At 47.5% G+C, this 16,922-nt stretch overlaps 1 protein-coding gene and 1 long non-coding RNA gene across 2 annotated transcripts; both read right to left on the bottom strand.

Annotated features, from left to right (window-relative positions):
- Positions 1 to 4,467: 4,467 nt before the first annotated feature.
- Positions 4,468 to 5,435, bottom strand: LOC127338356 (uncharacterized). The gene is made up of 2 exons (XR_007874318.2): positions 5,150 to 5,435; positions 4,468 to 4,919 (listed from the first exon to the last, which is right to left on the bottom strand). It is a non-coding gene; the product is annotated as an uncharacterized lncRNA (long non-coding RNA).
- Positions 5,436 to 5,863: 428 nt separating this feature from the next.
- On the bottom strand, positions 5,864 to 7,131 carry LOC127339562 (uncharacterized). The gene is made up of 2 exons (XM_051365398.2): positions 6,571 to 7,131; positions 5,864 to 6,499 (listed from the first exon to the last, which is right to left on the bottom strand). Exons 1-2 carry the CDS (start codon positions 7,129 to 7,131, stop codon positions 5,864 to 5,866), a joined length of 1,197 nt encoding a protein of 398 aa, XP_051221358.2.
- Between the last annotated feature and the right edge of the window lie 9,791 nt (positions 7,132 to 16,922).

A 16,922-nucleotide genomic window follows, 5' to 3' on the forward strand; every position in this document is an offset into this window, starting at 1 on the left:
AGTAGGCGGAGGAGATAGGTCAGGGGGCGTCACGGGGGCCCCACACGCTAGGGCCCCGCGGGCCCCCCTTGGGCCGCGCCGCCCTAGTGTGGCGGCTCCCCGTGGCCCCACTTCGTCTCCTCTTCGGTCTTCTGGAAGCTTCGTGGCAAAATAGGCCCCCGGGCGTTGATTTCGTCCAATTCCGAGAATATTTCCTTACCAGGAATTTATGAAACCAAAAACAGCAGAAAACAGCAACTGGCTCTTCGGCATCTCGTCAATAGGTTAGTGCCGGAAAATGCATAAATATGACATAAAGTATGCATAAAACATGTAGATATCATCAATAATTGGCATGGAACATAAGAAATTATCGATACGTCGGAGACGTATCACACATCAATACCATCATAGTAATAGTTAACTTCATAATCTACAAGAGATCACAATCATAAACTATGCCAAGTACTACATGATGCACACACTGTCACCATTACATCATGGAGGAGGAATAGAGTACTTTAATAACATCACTAGAGTAGAACATAGATGAATAGTGATACAAAACTCATATGAATCTCAATCATGTAAGGCAGCTCATGAGATCATTGTATTGAAGTACATAGGAGAGAGATTAACCACATAGCTACCGGTACAGCCCTTAGCCTCGAGGGAGAACTACTCCCTCCACATGGGAGACAGCAGCGGTGATGAAGATGGCGGTGGTGTCGATGTAGATGCCTTCCGGGGGCACTTCCCCGTCCCGGCGGCGTGCCGGAACAGAGACTCCTGTCCCCCAGATCTTGGCTTCGCGATGGTGGCTGCTCTGGAAGGTTTCTCGTACCGTGGCTTTTTCGTATCGAAGATTTAGGTCAGGGGGCTTCTTATAGGCGAAGAGGCGGAGTCGGAAGGGTTACAGAGGCGCCACACAACAGGGCGGCGCGCCCCCCTCGTGGGCCGTGCCAGCCACATGTGTGGGCCCCCTGTGGCCCTCCTCTGGTCCCTCTCGGGTGTTCTGGAAGCTTCGTGGAATTATAAGATGCTGGGCGTTGATTTTGTCCAATTCTGAGAATATTTCCTTACTAGGATTTCTGAAACCAAAACAGCAGAAAACAGGAACTGGCACTTCAGCATCTCGTCAATAGGTTAGTTACGGAAAACGCATAAAATCATCACAAAGTGTGAACAAAACATGTAGGTATTGTCATAAAACAAGCATGGGACATCAGAAATTATAGATACGTTGGAGACGTATCAGTGTAGTACACAAGTCGTTGACATAACACAAGTGAAACACCGTTGCACTTATATTACATCCCTCAGAGTGGTACAACAGAAACATATGCGAGTCCAAGGCATGTCTATAGAAGGATACACAATCTGTTTACGTAAGATCAACACAACCTCCTACTTTACAGTGAGGTAAAACTTCAAATAAAGCTCCAGAAGAATGACTCGTAGTCTAACTTATTTCTAACTCAAGTTTAAGAGCTACTTGGCTTGCTATAGAAATCTAGCTACTTAGGTGCTAGGATTAGTGAAAGGTTCCCTTTTATTACTAGTCTAGGTTTCCATTATAGCTGATGCAGAAGTTGACTCCATGGACTTCTTTGACTGGACTCTTCATCTTGTTGCAGTTGACTCCTTTGTCTTCGAGTTCCACGGTAGTTTCTCCTTCGGTGCCTCCATAGCTAAGCAGGGGATTTAAGAGTGGGATGAGTACGAGCGTACTCAGCAAGTTCATATTAGGAAATAGGTGTATCATGCAATAGCTACAGCCATAGACCAGAAAGTCATAGGCGAATGCAAGTTTTCATAAACATTTCTTCAAAAGGTTTATTTTATTCTGAAAACTATGCCCGTCAGTCTTCACAGGTTGAACAGAACTTCGTGGACTTCGTTTCCTGCCGCGTTCGTAGTTCCCTTCCCGGAACAGGGAGTGACAGCCACAATTTTGATACCCTCTGCAGAGGTGCGTTACTTTTCCCATAAGAGAACTTATCCTTGATACCTATCCGAGATGCATGCTCGTCCACACTTCCTTGGTGTGGGGCCAGGTGTAAGATCCAAGCCAATCACTGCCTTCTCCACGACCCTGCAAACCCACCCTTTTGTCCATCCGTACACCCCCGGTAGACATCTCCCGATAATACGGCTTTACCCACGGTGTACTATGGACAATCCCTCATAGACGGTAGAGCAAGTCATCCACACGGATGGGGATTTAAAAGGCCATCCCAACCTACGACAGTGCCTCCAACACCCCGCAGCTCTATCCAGTCCGTTGGCGTGCAGGAGGGAAAAAATACAGCTGACTTCCCCAGAGCCATTATAGATCTTATGGTTAACGCGATTTGTATGACGCTAGAATCACTGGACGGCATTGGTACTTAGTCCTAGATGAGTAGTACCCTTGCAATGGAACCTCCACCAATCAACACATACCATGGTTCCATTCCCCACCACATAGTCATATTCATAATTGTAAAATAATACTTTGATTTTCAATGCAAGAGTGATAAGTATAGTACTTTGCATATAGTTTGGTAAAAATAATCAAATGACATGAGCAAGCAATGAACTTGCCTTTCTTGACTGCAAGATGATGCAGGCAAAAGCTTCGATACGTGATAACTCCAAATGCTTAAATACCATCATCGTCCGGTAAGGACAATGTTTAGAGAATTGGCAAAGATGCTATAATGCATAGTATGAGATGCAATCATCCCGAGCGTAACCTAACCTCGATGATTTAATATGGATGATTTGTAAAGATTTCTTTAGGGTGTGTTGCACTTTTAGGATGGTGCTCAAACAAGGTTCTTATTAGGGTTGGTGATATTATATCATAAACAAGTGCTATAATGCATCATAACAAGCATACACATAAATGAATGGTGATTGTATAACAAGTCAAGAGTAGGTGTCAGTTTTAAGTTCTACATGACATGGTTGATGATTATTTCTAATATACTTCAAAAGAATAACTTTTGAAGAACATATTAATTAAGAAACAGTAAGTATTGCAAATAGGAACTATGGCTTCTATGATTTTATTAACATTTGTACTTCAAAAGAATAACTTTTGAAGAACATGTTAAATAAGAACAAGAACTACTATAAATAGGAGCTATGGGCTTCTAGGGTTTACTATTAGATTCATTTAGTTCTCTAATAGGGACTAGTTGGGTTCTTAAGTTGGATGGGTCTATATGTAGCAAGTATTGATATGTTTACTACGATGGTGGATCATATCAAAGGATGTGATCAAGATGGTTCCATAAGTTAGCTATTAGGGTTTACTATGGTTTTACATTTGCTTTACTAAGTAGGGTTTAGTTGGATAGGAGCATGTGATGTGCATTACTACACAAGATTGAAATTAGGGTTCATCTCCATGGTTCTACTAGGGTTTGATGGTTGAGGTTGATCATAATGGTGTGGTATATAGGAGTGGTGATCAATGGCACTACTCTAATTAACAAGCTAGGGTTTGCATCTAGGTGGCACTAGTGGATCATATAGGTTTTACTCAAAAGTAAGGACATGAAATGATAACCACATGTGAATTGGTTTTATCCTAATGGATCATGAGCATGCATATATTTGTTGCTTACTAGGGTTCTATAGGTATAGATGAAGCTTTTATGATCACATGGGTTAAACCCCTAGGGTTTTAGGATTGCAACTAACTTAGGATGAGCACATATAATGGGATCAAGGTTTTATTTATACTAGCATAATACCCGTGCTTTGCTACGGGTAGACCACATATTCGGTTCATGTATTTGAAAAAAAAATAGATTTTGTTATTGTACAATTTCAATGATCAGCGGAAGAACGCCTTTGTTATTCATGTTCATGTCAAACTATTTGGTCGTGCATTTTTTCTTTTATAGCATAATTATGCTCACGCCCTTGATCTATAAGAATGAGTATTTTCTGGTCGATACCTTCCTCTCTTTGATTTTTATTATTCCGTCTAAATTTTTTTTAGAAATTTTAAATGCTCTCTTCCTTCTTTATGTTTTATAAAATAAAAAATTATTTATCCATTCTATCTGTTTATTTTCTAAAAAATTATTTGAAAAAATATTGTAAAATAAAAAATCTTTAAATAAAATAGTGGGGTAGCCAACTAATCGTCAATGACCAAGGAACATAACAGCGGCCTCATCCCGATCTGACCCATACATGTTACCTGATTGAATTTCTCCTCTAGATCGATGTACATACACATGGCGCTGGTTCTAATCAAAACATTGGATGGAATTAGAGTACTGCCCGCCGTTTAACTCTGGGGGATGCCATGGCTTGCGAGTGGGAGTTCCTCCACTTCTTTGTTCCCTCGGATGCCGAATCGGCCAGCACTCTGTTTCGAGTTATCTAGTATGCGCATCCATCGGAAGCTCTGAACTCAGTTAACATAAACAGTGCATCGTCGAAAAAACTTATCATCGTCAAAAATCAGAATGTCGACAACGCAGAAACACTGAAACTTGTGATGTTCATGTGGTGGTCTTGGTACACACAACACACTCTGAACAAACTCTCACCAAGAACGATCACCATAAACCAAGAACTGCACTTTTGCTCGCTCTTGCTGGAGCAGCGGACTACATGTCAGCGTTGACATAAGGTAGGTCAAAGACAACGGGGAACAACCTCAACGGTGTTGCCCTCCTGCACGAAATTCGCACCACAACGGGTCTCGTCCCCTAGCCTGCGCTGCAGCGTCACGAAGCGAAGACATCGCAACATTGATTTTCTGCGTTTCTGGCCGTTCGTCGATGTCTAAATTTCTTCATCTCCTCTTCTTTCTTGCTATTATTTTTGTTGAAGAAATTGCTCTCATTAGAAACAATCGTGTTGAGAGGAAGATGTAGCAAGTGTTCACCACCACCATGCGCACCTACTTCTCCCTCCCTTGCCGTCTTCATCTGCCAGATATTTTCCAATAAAAAGCATTACCGGTGATCATCTTCACATTAGTACCAAGGTCAAGTGCCTTCGAACTACTTCAGCCATGTAATGTCTTGTAGAATGAATAAGTGTCATCTCCTTTCAGTACGAAGCAACGGAAAAGCTCTCCAGAAGAATCCAAATCGAACCAAGCATCCAAATCAAAGGCTCATCTCTCTATCACCGAATTAGTGTACCTAGCACTAACCTGCAGGCTGCAGTATGCCATGCATGACGGCATGAACGCGTCCAGCGCAGCCACCTACTTCCTCCCGTCTGACACGACCGATGCGTCCACCTCCGGAGGTCGTCGCTCTTAATCGAGCAGACGGACGCTGCGCCCCTGCGGCCTCTTACCCTTCGTCGCGGGCGTTGAGGAGGACGGCCAGCTAATTCGAGAGTGAGACGCTGGGCAAAGGGAGTTCAGGAAGCAGGGAATCAGGGTCTCACGGAGGGCGGGGAGAGAGGACCAGGCAGAGGACCGAGACCATGCCGCCGATCTACCCGAGAATAGCGGTGAGGGGATTGGATGAGGATAAAGAGAGGGAGTTAGGACATCTCCAACCGGGCGACCCAAACGGACGCGCTGGGCCGTCCGTTTTGGGCCGTTTGCGTACCCGAGCGGACGCGCGGACGGAGCCCCGCGTCCGCGCAACCGTTTGGGTCGCAGGCTGCGCCCAACGCAGCGGCCACCCATTTGGCCATTTGGCCAATTTCTTTGGAAAATAGGTCCTCTGGCCACAGATCCTTATAAACAATGTCTAACAAATATAGAATTATATCTTGTAAACATAGAAGAATATATAATAAACATAAAATATTATCAAATAGCATAAAATATTATCAAATGTACCATGATAAATCAAATAAAATGTGCCATAGTTTGAGAAAAATATAAAAATTACAATTGAGATTGGCTAACTCAATTTGGGCGCTCGAGGACCTCCTTCTGTCTCTTCTCGAACCAAGCTCTCTTTGCCTCGCTAATGTTGGTCAAGTCGGCGTTCATGATGAGGTTGTCCTCGGCTTGGCGTTTGAGCTCAACTTCCTGCGCCTTCAGCTCCACCTCTTTGGCCCTTGCCATTGCTATGAGCTCAAGTTCTCTCTCTTTGAGCTCAAGTTCTTTAGCTTTGGTCTTGGCCTTGACCTCTTCAATCTCAAGCTTCTTCTGCTGGACATCAAAGAATTTCTTCCTGTCCTCTTCTTTCTCCCGGCGCCTCCTCTCATCCCTCTTGTCCGTGGACACCTCTCTGTCCGCATGCATCTCCTTCAAAGTGCCGTACAATAGCATGGACGAAGCATCACGCTTCATGTCGGCTTTGGTTGACTTGTGGCCGCGTGGACGACTTGCACGAGAAGCGGAGCTACCGCAAGGCTGCCCACCATCAAGGTCAATGACAGTGGCATCTTTGGCGGGATTGTTGCCAGTCAAGGTCGCCATGTACCCCTCGTACCCCTCCTGGAACTTGGGGGTGCCGTGGAGTTCCTTCCAACAATGAGGGAAGGCAAAGGTCTTCTCTCCATTGTTGACTTTGTAGAATTCCAAAGCTCGCCACACCTAGAGCAAAGTGAGCAACGATAAACAGATGTGCAAACATCGGATGAATAAGTTGAGGTTAAGAATCATACCAAGTCCTTCACACCCATGCCACTAACGGGGAGCCGCTTCGCGTGATCATACGCCGCCTGGAACTTGTTGCATTCCGTTTGAATTGCTCCCCACCTCTTTTGGAGCGATATTTCGCTGCGGTCGCTCTCAAATGGCTCCTGTCCATATTTGCGATGTTCATGGAAGTATTCATAGATCCGGCGCCAGAATGCGGTCCCCTTCTGCTCGGCACCCGTCAACACATCTTGCCCGATGGTCAACCATCCATCGACGAGCACCTTGTCCTCCTTCTCCGTGTAGTTGCCGGTTCGTTTGCTTACCCGGCGGGCTCGAGCTTGTGCAGCTGCGGCTTGTGTGAGGGCCTCACCGAACAACGGCTCCTCCGCGATGTTTATGCTGCCGGGACCGGCAGTTGTGCCCTCCTGTGTGTCAATGGGAGGTGCCTGGGGAGCCTGCTGTGTCGAAGGATATGGCAGGGTCGTCGGCATTGTCTGCGCGAAAGACGGAGGGGCCTGCACGGTGGACGGTGACTGCGCGCGCGCGGCCGACATATCGTCGAACAGGTTGCGTGCACCGGCCATCGCAGCTGCTCTGTGTTCTTCGGGCCTTTGGAGTTCGCCGGTGCACGGTTCAGGTCAATGGACGAAGGTGACGGCCCCGTCATGGACTCGCCCTCCTCCGGTGACCCATCCCGTGCTGTGCACGCCGCCGCAGAATGCGCCCATTTCGTGCCCAAACGGGCGCCGGTGGGCAGCTTGACCTTGGAGGAAGGGGCCGGGTCACGGACGAGGCCGAGCTCCCCCCCGAGGCCGCGCCAGTGCCGGGGATGATCATGTGCTGGCTGAGCGCAGCGTGGCCGTAAAAGAGCATGGCCTGCGCCTGATGCTCTTGAAGGAGAGTGGTCTTCGCGACCGTTTGGAGTTCGAGGAGCTGCTCCGCTGCCCGCACCCGCTCCTCCTCGGCGGCGGCCTTCTTCTTCCGCAGATCACACGCCCTGCGCCGCACCCCCCGCTTCTTGCTCTCCATCGCCCTCTGCTCCGCGGTGAGGTCGGGCTTCGCCTTCTTCGTCGGCGGCCCGGGCTCCACGACCACCGGAGCGTCCAGTTCAGGAGCCGCCTCCACGGCAGGAGCGGCAACGGCCGCGGGCAGTGCGTCCTCTCGGATGGTGGCGGTGGTGGCGGTGGCGGCGGCAGTCGCTTCGTCGGCCATCTCTAGGTTTTGGGAGTACAGTGGAGTGTTTCTGTTTTGGGAGGCAGACAGGCGGGCCAGGGGCGGACAAGGGGAGGACGCGAGCGACCAGCCTTTCGCGTCCGCGGGCACGCAAACTCGTCCAAGATTTGGGCCGGGTTTGGGTCGTCCCGGACGCCGCGGCCATCCGTTTTAGGGATGGGTCCGCGCGCTGGGCCGCGTTTTTGTCCGTTTCGACCCATCCGGACGCGCGGGCGCGGGATGGGTCGCCCGGTTGGAGATGCCCTTAGGGCTGATTCGTGTTTTTTTTTCTCCTAGACCTAACGTATACGGAGTACGGGGGAGGGGACGACCGAACGAGAACGATTGGTTTTGGGACGGCTCGACGACTTCGGTGCCTCAGTCTGGTTCGGGAACTTTAGGCCCAGAAAATAATAGATCCATGTGTGACACCCGGCAGTCACCTATTGCAATCTTTACTATTAAATTGCAATAGGTGACTGGCTGGTGTCACAAACGGGCCAAAAAAATTCTCTAGGCTTGTCGCGAAGTATAATTCCTCGGCCCGCTGCTATCAGTTGTTTTCTTTTTTCGTGGATTTTCGTTTGTCGACTCCCTGGGCCTGATCCACTCTTGTTGTACGCCCTCCACCTAATCCATCACGAACTCCACGTCTCCACCCCCTCCATCGCTTCCGCCTTCCATAAAAGTCATAGGGGCGCACGCTCCTTGCCTCGCCCCATGGACCTTGGTCGCTTCTGCTCGATTTCATGCGGCTGGCTCCGAGTGTCCCGTCTTGATTCCTCACCGCCGGGGCTGATTTGGTGGTGCGTTTGCTGGACAGGACGTGCCTCTGTCTCGTGCGCACGTCGGCGGCGGCACGGGGGTGGAAGCCGGTCAGGTATGGGACGCCGACGTCCATGGAATCCTGTCTCTCACCATCGATGATGAGGCGGCTGACGTTGCCCATGCCGGCAAGGCCGGAGCACGATCTGTGCTCCACCCGTCGTCGTTGTAAAGGCGGAAGTCCCACGTGTATACGTGATTTGCGCCCGTGTGGTGAAGTAATCCAACCAGCCGCGGATCTCTTGAAGAACACTTGCTTCGTGCTCCAGCGGAGGAGCCGGGTGCTGGCGTGCCCCACAGGTTGCTGCCCACGCAGAGGCCTAAGTAGAACGGCACGGAGAATGCGGTGGTGAGGCCGCGAGAGACGCGTAAGTGGTGCCGATTCGTTGAACGCCATCAACCTCCGGCTTCTGCTGGTCAGGTATTCCTGCACGGTGAGCACGACACGACGCGAGGTGGCGTTGACGAAGCGGACATTGCATACGATTTCGACTGGAGTATCGACACATCCATGTACGGGTTGCAAGGGATCGTACGGCCGGAGCAAGCCAAGCTTGCTTATGACCCCTCATCTATAAATCCAGAATAAACGAGTGGTGTATTCGTTTCACCTCTCACGGGCTGCTGCTATATTGGATTCAGCTTACTGCTTACGATGGCGTCTATGCATAATCTATGTGCAGGTAAACAATGAAGTTTGTAATTGTTGTTTCCATTCGGTGGCAGGCTTTAAATCGTAATAACATGCGTTTATGCATGGCTACCTAGCACTAGGACTGTTATCTGATAATTGATTCATCACTTTCTGTAATCATTGGTTCCAAGTACTTGGTCTGATGTGTTTTTGCTGTTTTCATGTGCTCGGGCGTTTACAACAGCTACTATGTTACAAAATCTTCAATTTACATGTGCATTAAAATCAAACCACTATACTAATTCCTATGATCCATAATATGGTTGCTGATTTTGTACTTATTTAATATAAATTTTATACTAAATGATTGACAATTATTGTGGACTAGAGGGATTACTAAATGATATATGCAATGCTCTATTTCTGTATTTTTGTATTATTAATTATTGTTTTGTTGTATTATTATTGTAGCTTCTCCACGATTTTCTCTCGCACTTATCAAATTACATGTACTAAATTAGTATATATGTGCAAGAGAAAAGAAATCTAATCGCTCGTGGCAACGCACGAGCATCCAACTAGTTTAATAGTAAAGATTAAAAACTAGGGTTTCTAAATTATGATACAACTCTTAAAATTGATATTTGACCATATAGGTGTGGTTGCTAATTACTTTAAAACAAAATTAATAAGGTTTTAACATTTTATTAATTTTCACGATAATTAATAATTAGGGTAACTCCTCTTTAGACTTAATTTAGAAATCAGGGTTTAATAAGTGTTATAAAGTTTTTAAAGTATTTAAATTGTTAACTAAAGATGTTTAAGTACACAAGTTTTGAATTATCAAAATAATATTAGTTTTTAGCATTTTCTTGTTTTTATTATTATCCAAGAAAATGAGATATAATAATTTGCAAATTAGGGTTTATGAATTACCACTCATATTTGAGTTAATGAAAAGATGATTAAGGAAATTAATCTTAACATTTTACTTAGTTACTGAATAGTTAAAATTTAATTTTTGATATTTAACTATTTGTTGAATTAAAATTGTATTTAAAACAAATGGAAACACATAATTAATAGAGTTAAAAATAAGTGAATTTTTATTTTGACACACATTTTTATTTTATATTTTATTTGAATAGAGTTTATTTTTGTGAGCATTTTGATATATTATTTATATTTTTCTGAGCTGAAATGATTTTTATAAATTTCTGCAAAGTTTCAGCACTTTTCTGGATTTTGAATTTAAACAGGAAATACTATTTATACCGATTCATACCCTAGCCACTACGACTGACGAGTGGGGCCGTTGACTAGGTCAGTTGCCACGATGGCAACGACCATTCAACATGCATCTGGGACCCCACCGCCACGTCAGCTACGACGACGGCTTGACGCCGGCGACCAGGAGACGACGGCGCCGCCGCTACAGGGCACCCCCAGACCTACCGTTAGTTGCATTCGAACGAGAAGAGGATGGGGAACACTATGGTGGTGGTGGAATAAGCTATAGGTCACCGGAGCTTCGTCGGAAATCATGTCCCGCGGCGGTGCACTCCGGCCAACTATCAATCTGGAGCTACATATGCTTCTAGGATGCGAGAGTAGGCCCTACAGATGCGCAAGCTTACCCTGAGAATGATGGTGTGGTCGGCGACGACGATGGATGACGGAGACGGCGAGGACTTCGCCATTCCCGGCGATCTGCTGCAAGGGGAAATCCCAAAATTGGCGTCGCTCCGAGGTCCCCTTGATACGTAGCTTTGCCAGTATAACGGCGACGTCGAGGCGCATCTCCTTGACCAAACGGTGAGCTCCGGGGTGGCCTCAATCGACGGCTAGCCGGAGAAGGACTGTCGGTGAGTTTGGTTGATTGAGAGAGATAGAGATGGGCTGAGAGGAAATGGAGGGGCGGCGAAGAACAAGGACATCACGGTGTTTCTGTGAGTGGTTTATAGACCACGACGAGGTCGGAATCGTCACTTCACCGACGGCGACCGCCGGGATGCAATGGCAATGGTGAAGTGAGCTTGGGCGCGAATCTTGATGCTCCTGGATAGGCTCGGACGCAGAAAAGGTTGGGCGAGGTTCTGAGAGGCTCGTTAGCGTCCGGCGGCGTCCATATCCTCGACGAGAACGTGGCCGAGCTCGCCGTCACCGTGTCATCTGCGGGGAAGAAGAAGAAGCTTCTTTTCTTCCTCGTCAAAACGGTACGGTGGACTGGGTGGCTTTGTTGGTGGGCTGGGCCTCGACGTGGGCTGCTTCGTGGGTTGCTGCGGTCCACCAGGTAATCTTCCCTCTCTTTCTCTATTTTCTCTTTTCTGTTTTTATTTACTGATTTGAATTTTGTGATTTGAATTCAAATTGAAATCTGTTTTGTTTTGCAGGTTCTAAAATATTTGAGTATCAAGTTAACTTGATACTCATGCTTACTGCATGGTTTTGTTGTTTTAAACAAATATTGAATTTTTGATTAGAGTGACACTTTGTGAGGTTTAATTAAAATGGAAATGGTTTAGATATTTATCTCAATTCCTTTTTAATTTAAGAACCAATTATATTTAAATGAATTGAAATTTCTAACATGTGCATGGTGAAGACATGATTAGGTTTTACTAGTACTTAGCAATATTGATGGTTCACATATATTTTAATTATAGCTAAGTTTTAAGGTAAATGGTAATGAGGATGGATTGGATCATGATTTTATGTGAAGAATTATTCCTAAGGGTTTAAGAAGATGATTAAATAAACTCTATAATTATTAGTATTGCTTAGCAACTTCTAGCTTAAATTATCTGAGATAGATCCTATGCTCATCATGGTTAACTCACTTGTATACTAAGGTAATTCTATTTTATAAAACATTATTTTACTTGGTTAACTAATAAAGTTCCTTGAATTAGAAAATAGAATTGGATATTGGTTCACTCTACTCACTTAAATAACACTTAAGCTTAGGTATATATGGCTTGGTTTATACTTGTGACACATGATACACAAGTTAGGGCATAATATTTTATGTGGGGTGGATCCTATATGAAAGGGTTTAGGGTTTTGATGATGCTTCACTATTTGAAGTAGGAAATAGGCATGAGGCATGGCAGGGTTCTACTTATGATCCAAGTGATACTTGTATTGAAATGCAAAGATGGTCTAGGGTTTTAGTAGTGATCACCCAAGTGATATACAACTAGGTTTAGGTATGAGCATAAGCTTGCTTATGTTTAATTGGATAGGGTTACTCCTCCTCACTTAGGTAGAAGTCTTGTATCAAAGCAATGCTAGGGTTGTCCCTAGTGTTTGGATAAGCAAGGGTTTCAGTACAATACCATTACTCCTCTACACAAGGCCCGAGGATTGGTTTGGTTAACTACTAATGATTTACTTATTATTTCATGAGAAGAATGAGATCTATGGATCACATATATAGATTTAACTTATCATCTCATTTTATAAGGTAAGATCATGCATTAGACATGATCCACTTATTCCTCACTAATCTCTCTTCTCTATTACTTCTCTCATCACACCCACTTAGATTCTTAGGGTTTATGATCATCACCCAATTTGTAATGATCAAAGTATTGGCCTTATAATAGTTCATTAGTGAATCATGGTTCTCTTCTCCAAGATCAATTATTGGTCCATATACTTGGGTATACACATGTAGCTTGGGTTCTTTGGATAGGTAGGGTTCCTCTAGGGTTTGTGATCATTACCAAATTGTAATGATCACAACAATTGCCTCTATTGAATTTCTAGTCAAGTAGGTACTTACTTATCATCAAGTGTTAGCTAGATCAAGTAAGGTTTAGTACTTGACTTGTACTCCTTATAGCATTAATTAATAACAATGGCTTACCTCACTTAAACAGGGTTTGAATATTAACATGTGGTTCTACTCAATGAATGGTATAAACATAGTAAAATGATCCTCTCCTTTCTCTGAGGCTTAATAGTAATGAGTTGAGAAACAAGGTTGGAATGATCAAAGGTTAATGAAGAATGAATATGAATGTTCTTGACTTGGTTCAAGTATTGTAGTTGAAAAGATATACCAGGTGACTCCTGGTAAGAATTACTTATTTAGTTAAAAGACTTGGAAAAGATAAGTAAAGAATAGTTTCTTATTTAATTGTGTTTTTAGAATTATAATTGAATAATTATTCATGTGTTGTTGTAAGGAGTGTCATGTTGAGATCCTTTGTAAGATCTTGTAGTTGACCCTTACTTAAGGTGTTATTATTGTGAAGCTATTCCCATTTGATCTAGCCCATAGATCAAATCATCTCTACCCATAACAGGGTTTTAGCAAAGATCACAGTGAAGTTTATAGCGCTTGACATGATGATCTACTTCAATTCCAACAAGTCAAGTGAAACTTCAGTTACTGTGGTAAGTTTTATTTGAAAGCGCGAAAATTCCCCGGATTTTCTATGCATGAATGCAATGCACACTTTGGTGTTCTCTCATTTTGTAGCCTCTAAACCTGTGATATTATAGGTCGCGGGCAAACTTGCCCCCCCGTGTGCAGGTACATCTTTCCCTGCCAGTCGAACAAGACCTCCACGGTCCAGTGGCAGAAGTTGCAGCTGGCCTCCCGTAGTTGCAAATGTGCCGGCTCGACGCCATCGAAGAACTCGGCGAACTAGTCCGGGAGCCGCTTGATGCCGAGTGGGTCATCGTCGATGCGGAGGAGGAACTCGAAGCAGTGGTCCTCCTGCAAAGACAAGGAGGGCTCAGGCGACACATAGCGTGGGGCCGTAGCTGCTCCACCACGGCGGCCCCTGCCCCGGCCCCAGGGGCGCCCAAGGCCGTGGCCTCGACCGCCTCGCCGGCCACTAGGACCGGCCATGGACTTCCTCGCGGGCCTGGCTGCTTCGCAGGAACACCTAGGCGGCGCTACGGTCGAGCTTTGTGGCGGCTAGGGTTTCTTTGGAGGAGTGGATGGGAAAGAAGAACGCGCGCCCCCTTTATATAGGCCAGAGGCATGCGGTGGCCGCGGGACGCGTGGTGTCGCCATTAACGTGGTTGGCGGAGGTGGGCTGCGGCCGCTCGGCAGCCGAGCCATCACCATTAACGTGGCGCAGGCTGCCGAAGCGACGCAACGGCGCAGTCGCTGGAGCGTTTGAGAAGACACATCGATGCAAGGTCGCTGCCAGGCGGGACCGACGCGTCCGCCAGACGCGAGCGAACACTTTGCGCGTCCGCGCAGCGTCCGCAGAGATGCATCCGAGGCGCATATTTGGGCCAGGTTTGCGTCTCCACGGATGACGTGGTCACTTTGCGTCACCCCGCTAGAGGTGGTGCCAGACGCATTTCCGGTCACGGCGGACGAAAATGGTCGCTCAGCGACCGTTTGCGTCGCGCCGCTGGAGACGCCCTAAGAGCATCTCTAGCGGCTCCCAAAGAGATTTGAGGCATACTGGAAAAAATTTCGTCCTCAGCCACACGTCCTAAAGGCTCTTTCCGTCCGGCGCGGTCCAATACCGTGTCCTGCGCCTCGAGCCTGTCTCCGCTACATAGGGGACGCTCCGGGCACGCCGGACACAACGAAATGCGAGGCGGGGAGTGACGGGACCGACGCGTCAGCGACTCACGAACGAAGTGTCGCAACTTTTCCTTAATGGTGACGGATGGGCAGGCGAGATGTCTCGTCGGTGTTGCGCAGCCTCCACGTGTCGCCGGCGTGCGCATGCCACGGCGCGTTCCCGCGCTTTCTTCCTGCCGCTTCTAGCCTCTTCCCGATATATCTTCCCGCCTCTTCTGGCGACGCCGGTGTCTATAAAAGGTCTCCCCCGCTCAATGGAAGCCACCACAGCCGCCGTCACCCCTTTCTCCACCGCAAGCACAACCCTCGTCGCATAAACACCACGTGCGCAATGATGAACCGCCCCGGCGCCGACCAGTTCCCTCCACCACCGTCTCCACCACCACCTCCACCACCTCCAGCACCGCAGTTCGACATCGACCCGGAAGCTACGGAGAACGTGGCGTTGGAGGAGGCGGCGCTGGCAGACACCATAGCGGTGTTCGACGATGCCACGGCGGAAGAGGCGAGGCGACGCATGATGGAGGATATGGGTGTGTGCAGAACGACATCACCTGCACATGGAGTGGAATCTCCAGCACCGTGAACGGATGGAGGCGATTGAGCAGCAGCGGCGGCAGGCGGTGGAGCGTCAGCAGCGGAGGAGCGTCAGCAGCGGGAGTCGGCGCTGGCGGCAACAGAGGCGGCCTGGGGGGCGCGGGTGGATGCGTTGGCGGCGCAAATGGATGCACAAATAGAGGAGGAGGAGGACGACGAGGTAGAGGAGGAGGACCGAGGCGGAGGTGGCGGCGGAGGAGGAGGAGGAGGACGAGGCGGAGGAGGAGGATGAGGCGGAGGTGGCGGCGGAGGAGGAGGACGACGACGATGACATCGAGTGGTCCGACGACGATGAGCCGCACCCGGATGAGGCGGCGGATCAGCAATGAGCGCTCGTAGACTCCTTCGAGTCGGAGAAGAAGTTCCAGGATGACGCCCATGCCCGCGAAGACGCGCAGATTCACCGCGCCGTCGAGCTCTCCCTCCAGGCGGCGCAGCAGGGGAGGGCAGACGATGACGCGCTGCTGGAGCAGCGGCATCTAGCCTCCACCCTACGCAGGGAGAGGCGGCGCGCGGAGCAGGAGCTGCGACGGAGGGGAGGCGGCGACGGGACGAGGCCGTCGAACGTACTGCCGGGCGGCCAGTAGACTAGTGTTAGATAAAATCTAGTCATTTTCATTCAACCTTGTAATATATAATCAAATTTTAATGAAATTTTTTTTTTGCACTTCTATTTATTTGGGGGACGCGGCTAGGATGCTCCAAATCCTATTTATAGTGTATTTTAATTTTTTATGTATTTAAAGTTAAAATACACTATAACTCAAATTCCGGTGAGATCCCACCTTGACACCTTAATAATCCTCCTGTTTAGCTGGACGCACGGGATGAGCCGGTGCAAATGCAACCAGGCTGGGCACCCCGACAGGTTTGAGCAAAGTTTTTTGCCGACTGGCCGGACGAAGATTCATCTCCAGTAAAGCTCCTCTAAAGCACCTCTAAGTGTTAGATTATTAGTCAATTCCGAGTGAACTTAATTACCGAAAATAATATTACAGAAGAACTAGCATAGTTAACCGTACACATCAGACTAAACACATGCATCAGATCGGAACAAGTAACAGTGCAAAATAAACCAAGAAAAACACGTACATCGCGACCAGGAAGGTCGCACCACCACCATGGCCATCGCTGATGTCGCCCATGGTGTAGTCGAATTTATCGAGGAAGCAGTCGAACTGGCGAAGAAGAAGACGAACATCAGCAAGCAGTCGCGCCGAGACGCTCCCCAAAAACCTTATCGCCCGACTCCCGGTGCAGGATCTCGACGGACGGGGTTTCGGAGACCTGCTCCCCCGGACGATTGTGCACACCGTCGCTGGGATGGGGAAGACTGGAAAGCAGCGCAGCTAAAGGAACTTTTCGTGAGAGAGGTAGACTAGAGATTTATGAGATTGTCTCCGGATCTGTTCTGTCTCCTGGTATATCCTGGGAGGAGAGCCAACCTATGCGTTGCCACGCGTAGGAAGCTAGGGACATGCGGAGAACATGCACATACATGATCAATACGTACCCAACTCAGTTGGTGCACCAAACAAAAATTT

The sequence above is a fragment of the Lolium perenne genome, chromosome 3, assembly GCF_019359855.2.
Source record: "Lolium perenne isolate Kyuss_39 chromosome 3, Kyuss_2.0, whole genome shotgun sequence".
In the NCBI taxonomy this organism is placed as follows: domain Eukaryota; kingdom Viridiplantae; phylum Streptophyta; class Magnoliopsida; order Poales; family Poaceae; genus Lolium; species Lolium perenne.

What these genes read in the sequence shown, in the direction of transcription:
- LOC127339562 (XM_051365398.2), bottom strand. Translation starts at nt 7,131, where the DNA reads ATGGCCGGTGCACGCAACCTGTTCGACGATATGTCGGCCGCGCGCGCG. An exon ending in GCATGGGTGTGAAGGACTTG is followed by an intron (nt 6,500 to 6,570) that starts GTATGATTCTTA and finishes ACTTTGCTCTAG; the next exon opens with GTGTGGCGAGCTTTGGAATT.